Source organism: Balaenoptera physalus, assembly GCF_965194825.1.
Source record: "Balaenoptera physalus genome assembly, chromosome: 3".
Lineage (NCBI taxonomy): Eukaryota > Metazoa > Chordata > Mammalia > Artiodactyla > Balaenopteridae > Balaenoptera > Balaenoptera physalus.
In genome coordinates this window covers 86,142,684-86,151,824 of record NC_138890.1, presented here as the reverse complement: position 1 = coordinate 86,151,824, position 9,141 = coordinate 86,142,684, and the positions used below count along the sequence as shown (strand labels likewise).

General features: G+C 40.0%; 1 protein-coding gene across 3 annotated transcripts in view; it reads left to right on the top strand.

Moving 5' to 3' along the window:
* MCC (MCC regulator of WNT signaling pathway) overlaps positions 1-9,141 on the top strand; it is a gene marked incomplete at its 5' end in the record, with an annotated part of 425,634 nt that overhangs the window by 306,264 nt on the left and 110,229 nt on the right. For all 3 annotated transcript variants that reach the window (XM_082455726.1, XM_082455728.1, XM_082455727.1), the window contains one exon: positions 286-399. In XM_082455726.1, the coding sequence (XP_082311852.1) occupies positions 286-399 (114 nt within the window). The remainder of the gene's footprint in view (positions 1-285; positions 400-9,141) is intronic.

Genomic DNA, 9,141 nt, shown 5'->3' with positions numbered 1-9,141 from the left:
ATGAGCAGCTTTCCTCTCTATTTTTATTAGACCATCCAAAATTAGGTCCTACTGCCCACACGTAATAGGTTCTCCCTGTTACATTTAGGGTGACCAGATAATCCAGCTTGCCTGTGACACACCTGATTTCTGTGCATTATCCCCTGAGATTAATATCACCCAAGGTGTCCCATTGTAGATGATACCTATTTTTATGTGATCACACTAATTACCGGAAATGAAGGGAAGGAAATGAGTTTCTGCCGAAGGGTCTAACCTTGTGCTCCTTTCTTCCCGTCACTGCAGCTTCACTTGGCAGCCCTGGCATCACTCAAGGGAGATATAGTGGAGCTTAATAAACGTCTGCAGCAAACGGAGCGGGAACGGGACCTTCTGGAAAAGAAATTGGCCAAGGCACAGGTAAGAGATCTGGAAAGGTTTTTTTTTACTTTATTTAAATAAAGATGAAACAGATATAGAAATCTCCACAAAACAGATGACGGTTTGATGAGCAGACCTCCTCATGACCACTGTCTAGGTCAAGAATTAGAACCTGACAGTCATCCCAGAAGTCCCTCCTTATGTCCCATCCCAATCCCACTTTTCCTCCCCACATGACTTTTTTTTTTTAATATTTTTTATTTATTTATTTATTTATTTTTATATTTATTTTTGGCTGTGTTGGGTCTTCGTTTCTGTGCGAGGGCTTTCTCTAGTTGTGGCAAGCGGGGGCCACTCTTCATCGCGGTGCGCGGGCCTCTCACTATCGCGGCCTCTCTTGTTGCGGAGCACAGGCTCCAGACGCGCAGGCTCAGTAGTTGTGGCTCACGGGGCCTAGTTGCTCCGCGGCATGTGGGATCTTCCCAGACCAGGGCTCGAACCCGTGTCGCCTGCATTGGCAGGCAGATTCTCAACCACTGCGCCACCAGGGAAGCCCCCCACATGACTTTTATAGTCATATTTCCTGTTTCTTTACGGTTTATCGCTGGAGTTTGTGTGTCCCTTGACAGTGGAGTTTTGTCTTGCCTGTTTAAAAAGTACGTGTTTCCTTTGAATCTCTTAATCCACAGGTTTTCCCTCCGTTCTTTATTGGCTTTATACATAGTCTTTTAAAAGCTGGCCGTTTGACCTATGGAGTTTCCCACAGTCCAGATGTTTCTGATTGTTCACCCAATGTGCAGTTCAGCGTGTTCCTCTGTCCCCTGTATTTCCTGCAGAATGGCCCTGGATCCAGAGGACCAGTCAGATTCATGGCCAGTCCCTCTGGCAAGACTGTAGAGGGTATTTGTTTTTCCACTGGGAAACACATAGTATCTGGTTGTCTTGCCTTCTGAGATGTTAGCAGCTATCTTGATACTCAATGCCCAAGTTCACTGATTCATCAAGACTTTACAAAATCATGATATTTTAGTTCTACCATTTCTTTCTCAGTTACTAATTGAAGTGCTTTTATAGAGACATTTCCCATCATCTATGATTTATTGAAACAGTGGTATAATTCACAGAGGAAAAGCAGAATCATTGCTTCACTCTTTTGATTCATTTAACATTTTTCAAGGTAATGAATTATTTATGATCCTCTGAAAGTGCCCAATTATTTTTTAAAATATTATGAACTTAGGGATTTAAACATATTTGGGTTTCAGTCCTTTGTAATTATTTTCCTTGTAGAAACTCAAAGTATACTATCTTCGGCCAGTAAGAACCCCTTCAAGTTGGCTCCTGAGTCTTTTGACATGAGCCTAGTACTTGCTCCAGGCTCATCTAGTACATTTCTCACTCCAAACCTGGAATTAAGCATTCTCCATGTAGCCTTGGTTTTTCTCTGTAGAAAATGGTATTTCAAGACTGCAATCTGGGTGCTAAGGGTGCTAAGGGTACTTATTGCTTCTAGGTTGGTCATTATTTTTAGGCCTCTTTTATAAACATAGTCAGGAAATTATTTACTTATTTATTTATCTACATATTATATATTTATACATTTTAAGATAAAATACCTTAGGAGCTCATAATAATTTCTCCAATTTAAATTCAGACTACAGGGTTCTTTTACTTAGCTTCTGTATTTTGTTTGTATATCCTTTCTTTCACACTAAAAATCTTGGTTCTGAAGTTTACAGAGGATGATTGGGTAAGAATATTCCATAATTACTCGTTTGCTTCATTCCATATTATATACAATCAGTCTCAAAATAATAACATTAATACTATCATAACAAATACAGTTACTGAGAAGAATTTTTTAAAGTTTTTTTTTTCATTATGCTTTCCTCATTCCCCCAGTCTTTTGCAACTGTACTATATCCACACTGCCTGACCCTATGGCCATTACATCTTAAGACTTTCTCCTTTTAGTCCTCATTTAGTCTTCTACAAGTAAATTATACATTTCATGTTTACCATGGTCTTTATGTCAATGTCCCTCTGTTTGTTTGTTTAATGCCTGGAGCTATTTTCTAGTAGATTTCCACAGGGAGGACTCATGGGAATAATCTTCACCAGCTTTCTGCTTGTTAATAACAACGTGTCTCTGCCCTTCATACTTGAAAGGCATTCTTGCTGGCTATAAAACCCTTGACTCATCTTTTCTTTACTTGAATATGTTTCTTTATTCTATTTTGGCAAAGAGTGTTGCTCTCAAAGTCTGTTAATAATACAACTTTCTTTCTCTCTCTCTCTTTCCTTCTTTCTTTCTTTCTTTCTTTCTTTCTTTCTTTCTTTCTTTCTTTCTTTCTTTCTTCCTTCCTTCCTTCCTTCCTTCCTTCCTTCCTTCCTTCCTTCCTTCCTTTCTTTCTTTCTTTCTTTCTTCCTCCCTCCCTTCTTTCCTTCCTTCCTTCCTTCCAGTAATTTTACTAGAGTAACTCTTAATCATTCTGGTTTGATATTCTCATGTTTGCTGTGTTTTCTTTTGATTATATTTTGTAATCTTTTTTAATTTCAGAGAAGTTTTTTCTAATTATAGTGTTTAATATTAGTTTTGTTCCCTTGCCTTTTCCTTTTCTTCAAGGATGCTTATTATTTATATCTTAGATCTTCTTTGCCTGTCTTCAGTATCTGTCACTGTCTCAAATCCTTTATATCTCTCCCTTTTTACCTTGTTTTTCCTGTTCTCCATCTTCTGTTTTTCTTAGGCCTTATATGTTGTATTTATCCCCTCCTGTGTGCCTTCTGGCTTAGTTATATATTTCTGCATTTTTATTTTATTTCTTTTGTGTGTGTGTGTTCTATTACCTTCTTTCTGAGTTTTTCTAATTTTGAATTATGTTCTTCCATGTTTTATGTCATTTCATCTTTTTAAATCTTTTAGCTTATTTTGAAATAGTAGTCTATTGTTTGGGACTTTTTGTGGGGAGAGAGGTTCTCTATTTTGTGACATGCTTTCATGGTTTATAGGGATGTTATTCTGCTCTTTTTTTCATTCTACTTTCTTGTAACTTTATGTGGGATTTGCCCTCAATACTGTTCTGTTTTTCATTTTTATGTGAAAAATAGTTTCTTTGAACTTTTAGGAGGCAGAGTTGAACATGGCCTTTTTAAGTTCATAGAGCTTCCTTGTATTCACGAATATGGCAACCTGCTTTCTGACACTTCATGGCTCTGTTCCCCTCACCTGCTTCTATCTCGATCTGGTCTTTCCTTTGTCTCTATTACCCCATCCTGTTCAATTTTGATCCTACTCCCAGCAGTTTCTCCTCCTGTCCGGGAGTCCTAGGGCCAGTCATAGGGACTAGCTGCCTTAGCCCCTTCAGATCTTACTGTGGGCCCCTTGCTCCCTCACTCTTGGCTCAGGCAAAACCCCTCCCAGTTGGCCCTCCTCACTTTCCTGTGTATACTTACTGGCTGTTCTGGGGTTTTCCAGTTCTCGGGTCCCTCAGCCTTGTTTCTTCCCTCTGCTTCTGCCCACACAGACACCATTTAGGTCTTGTGGATGCTGTTGGTTTGTCCCTACCTGCTTCTGTTTTGTTGTTCAGGAGGATACCTTATCTCTAAGCATTTGGTTTTGATGTGTAGGTTCTCTATATTTGTGTGGGAATTCAGAGAGATTAAAAGAACGAGGCTGCCACAGTCATCGGTCTAGAATGACCTATGGCAGGTTTTGAAAACTCATGTTTCATAATCTTAGACTGTTCGAGTAGAGAGGAAAGACCTTTTGTACTTGAGATCATCTACTTCCACTTTTGACAGGCAATCCAGAGAGGTTAACTTGCTTACCCAAGGTCAAATGAGCAGCCAGCCCCAGAGCCAAGACAAGGCTACCAGTGTTCTTTCCTCATACAGGATGTTACAGAGACAGAAATTTTCAATTTTTACTTGGATGAAAACTTAATATTTTCCTTCTGATTATAGAAGTAACAAAAATGTGATAGAAAAAACTGGAAAGACAGCATTATAATATTTATAGTGGACTGATGAATTAAAACTTTTTTAAATGTTTTGTTGTTGTTTCTTAAGGTGTTTTTTGTTTTTTGAGAAAGTAGTTATTTTTGCATTAAAGAAAAAATAGAATGGTGTTAAGCTGGTGTAAAGCCAGCCATTGTTAGTAGTCCTTACTGGTGAGAATTTTTTTTTTTTAGGAAAAAGAAATTGTGAGTGCTTTTAACTGGAAGCTGGCATGTACCCCAGTCTTGGATTTTAAAAGATGACCAGGAAGGTTTTTGTTAAAATTTAAGTCTCAAAGACAGAGCAGCTTGTGCAGAGGATGATAAGAGGAGAATGGGAAACTTTTTGTCTCCTATGTTAGGGATTGATTCAGCTCCCTTTTGACTTAACTTATGGTCAAGATAATCTCGTGTAATAGTTTTGTTGGCTGGTTTTACCCCTGATGGTTACATCACAGTACCATTAGTTGACTCTCTTGCTTGTATACTTACAGTAAATATACTTAAAAATTACTCTTCCTTTCACTGGAAATATCTTCCCAATTCAGATACTGGGACCCAGGAAAGAACATGAAGAAAAAAGTTAGTCTTGCCAGGCTTATTCCTTTTATAAAGATGAGATTTATGCAAGAAAAATTAAGAACAAGGAAGTGTCTGTGCCGTGCTTTCTGTGTTACACGCCTTGGTAAGTGATTCGTGTTTGAGGCTTTACCAGATGGTGGAAGAGCAAGTTTGTGTATAAATGTGTAGTCTGTGGCTTTAGTAAGTTTTACCAGCTCTCTAAATATTACAGGGCTATGATTGAAATGTAAAATATAAATGGTGCTTTTGTTCATCAGAAATAATCAAAGAGAGCTTCATAATCTGTTGAGTAATTATTAATGGTGATACTAGAACTAGTTGAATAAAAGAAGGCTCATTATACATGGGCAAAAGTCGGTGGAGTTTTAATAGTGATGGGAAGGGAAGAGCTAAGTAAAGGACCCCCCAATACCAATGTGATAGGGAAAGCAAAGTGCTTCTGTATTTGTATTCTACTGCTGTGTAACAAGTTGCCCCAAACTTACTGGCTTAAAACAACACACATTTATTACCTCCTGTGCATCAGGATCCCAGGCATGGCTTAACTAGGTCCTCTGCAAGTTTGCAGTCAAGGTGTGGGCAGAGCTGCACGCTCGTCTGGACACTCAACAGGGAGAGAGTTCACCTCCAGGCTCACTCACGTCATTAGCAGAATTTCTCTGTGGTTGTAGAATTCATGGCAGCTTGCTTCCTCAAAGCCAGCAATGGAGAGAAAGATTCTAGAATAAATCTTCTGGCAAGACAGTCTTATATAATGTAATGCAATTATGGGAGAGACATCCCATCACCTTTGCCACATTGTGTTAGTTAAAGGCAGTCACACGTCCCACCCAGATTCAGTGAGATGGTAATCACACAAAGGAGACACAGGGATCATATGGTCACCCTAGAGTCTGTCCATCACAGCTTCCTGGGGGATCTGATTAACAGTGCCTATACCAATAGTGATGATCACCACACTTCTTTAGCTCTGTTTTGTGCCAAGCAGTATAGCAAGCATTCCGCATGCTTTATCTCACTGAGTTCTCATAATGACCTGTGTTGAGAATACCTTAACATTCCCATCTACAAATGAAGAAATTGTGAGGTTTAGGGAATTTGAATATCTTGCCTGAGATTATGGAGCTAGAAAGCACCTAAAGTCAGGGTATGAATCTAGGTTTCCTGGGAATCCATAGCTGTACTAATCCTGTATTGATTTTTAAGCTACCCAGGCTGCCCTGGGGATCTCAAAGAGGGTGGGGAATAAGGCACAGGTTAATTTGGTTTAAGTATCTACCCTCCCAAATCAAACAGGTGCTCAGACCCGCACATGCGATTTGCACCAACACTAAACACCTTCCTGGGGAACAGCCTGGTGGGAAAGTGGCGAAGGTTATATACGGTACTGATTTGATGCTTTCAGCATATTTTCTTTGCATTTAATACCAACAATTATTTTCACTAACTGCATTTTTAAAAAGTACTACAGAAGGAGATATATCAAAACAAGCTTCTGAGCCCCTTTGAAATTGGTCAGTAGTAATACAGTACACCTTCTATTTCTAAGCTCTCTATCTTTAGATAGCAAGTGTTCTGACTTTTCTACTGCTTGACTTTTAGGAAGAAGACAAACATAGTTTTCATTAAATGTAATGGAGAGAGTGTTTTCTTTCATCTTTCTCTTGTATGAGATACTTACAGAGGTAGTATGAATGCCTTCTCTTTGCCAGGATCTCCCTCCCCCTATTCCTCCCTTATTTGTTTATACTCTTCGGTACACTGCTCTAGCTGTTTTGTTTTGTCAATGACGTTTCCATTTGTGCTGAGCCTCTTTGTTTAGTTGGCTTGGTTCCCCACCCTGCCCCTCAGGAGAACCTGGGCAAGGACTTTGAATGAGGGTAGAAATATCCTGAGTGGTATTACTTGTGATCAATCCAGTGTGACCCTGAGAAAGTAGCATAACTTCTTAGCGTATTTTAAAAGGGAGTGGTGCCGACCCTCTTCCCACAATGGTTGAGAGGGTTAACGAATGAATGATGGCATTGCATTTTTCAAGAATGGAGTTTTTAATACCCTTAGGTTTGACAGCTGAGACTAATGTGATGATTAAAGATCAGTGGCCTCTGTGGAATAAGATAAAACCCAGTGAAGAACATTAACAAAACCATAAAGCTTCTTAGCGTCACCGCATTACGCAGGGTTTTTCCAACAAGGGCTCAAGTTCTCAGGCCAGTCTGTCTCAAGGCTGACTCACAGCTTTATCCCTGGATTGCACCAGTTGCAGAGATGAGCCTAAAGGGTTTTATTCGTAGTGGTTGTAATGATGATATTGCTTGCTTTTATTAAACATTTTTGCATATAGGCAGTTTCACCCATTTATGTGGCTAGAGACAAGTATTTATATAGATTTTAAATTTGTTTCATCATCATGATAGGAGAGCGGAAACCTAGAGAAAAAGCTCAGTGTATGTATTAAGCTCCAGATGAAATTCAGGAAAAGTAAAATTCCATCCTATCTAATCCCAATCTTTTTTTTTTTTTTTCTTTGCCTTTCAAACTGGAAGTCTGTAGTTGCAGGAGAAATCCAGCTTCCTAATGATACTGACCTCCAGAAATTCATGGCAGGCAAGATGCTGCAAGCCTAGGCTTTCTGGCTTTGCTGTACTGTAGGATCAGTCGAAAATGGAATATAGGTTGGAGGACCCTGGGTAAAATTCTCTGTAATAATAGAAGAAAAAAAAAGCAGTAGCATGTTGTTTAAGACCATTTCTCATTTTTGCTCAGCTGAAATTATGTGAGATGTTTCTATACAGTAAGGAGGCGAAAGTAATCCCTCATCTGCAAGTTTTGCTAGAAGAAGCCGCCATTGCTTTCTGTTCAGAAAGTTGTTGCTGAGTAATTGACTTTGGTAGCTAAAGCTGGCTTGATGGGAGCTGGAGGGACGTAGAATTCCCTGCTTTATACCCCCTTATGTCTACTTTTCTATTTCGGTGCTCCCAGGGGCTTGAGCAGAGAGCTATTTGGGTTTCCTAACTCTCCTCTGGTATTGTAAGGCATAATGTTCATGTTTCCTGGAGTTCACCGAGGTGGTTCTGGGTAAGAGACCAAGGGGGCATCACTCTGCTGCCACTTGAGGTCTTTAGGTAAATGGTAAGGAGGAGCTAAGCCCACAGCTCAGGGAGCTGGAAGGGAGTAGAGGCGAGAAGGCTGTGGCTACAACAGCCTCAACCTCTTGATGCCATACACAGGACTCTGAGGATTTTACAGAGCATTCTGTTTGCTATCTGGGTTTTAATAAATAGTCCCTGTGCATTTGCTCTGTTTTCATCTATAAAGTGGTTGTATCATCAGGATATGCAATGATAACAAATAGCCCCAAATGTTCAGTGGCTTAAATTATCAAAGGTTTATTTTTTGGCTTCTTGCTGGGAGCTCACTGGAACTGGCAGGAAACTCTGCTGCATTGTCCTCACCCAGCCTCCCAAGCTGAGAGCCTCTACCATCTGGAGTGTTGCCCAGGGGAAGAGAATATGGGAAAGCCTGCAGAAGCTCTTAAAGGCTTCTAGGCAAAAATGGTGTATATTCACTCATATTTTGCTGGACAGGCAAGTCACATGGCCTTATTCAGCTTCATGGGGGAGGAGAAGTATTTCTCCATGTGCATGGATGGAGGTGAACCAGAGTCTTGGTAAACGCCCCTGCAGGCTGCCACCAGGGTGCTGATGCTTATGTGATGTGCATCCCTTATGGTGGTCCTGGCGGTGCCCCACATACATAAGAAAATACTGGAGAAAAATGAACACCATTTGAAAAAGGATCTTGTTAATGGATTATGAAAAAGTGGATGTCTTTTTATCATTCTTTAAAATTTTCTATAATGTACTTAAATTTGTAACTTAAAATTGAAAAACTTGTGCAAACGTTACGTAGTAATAGGAGTAATACTCTTTTTCCTGTTTGGTTGTCATTGTTATATTACCTTCTTAAATGAGGCTTTACTGGAATACCTGCCCATAAGTGACTCTCATATGGAGGTGCAGTATACAGCTCGACCTAGCCTGTGTCCTTGTGAAACAGAATACCCGAAATCACATAGCCTCCTGGGTTAAAAAACGCTCTCGGAAACTCGGGTCACTGAGAGGCGTGGGCAGTGTGATACTTGAATTGGGCCTCATTTTAACAGGCCAGTCCTGCTTGTGTGGGAGGCCGCCAGGGCAGG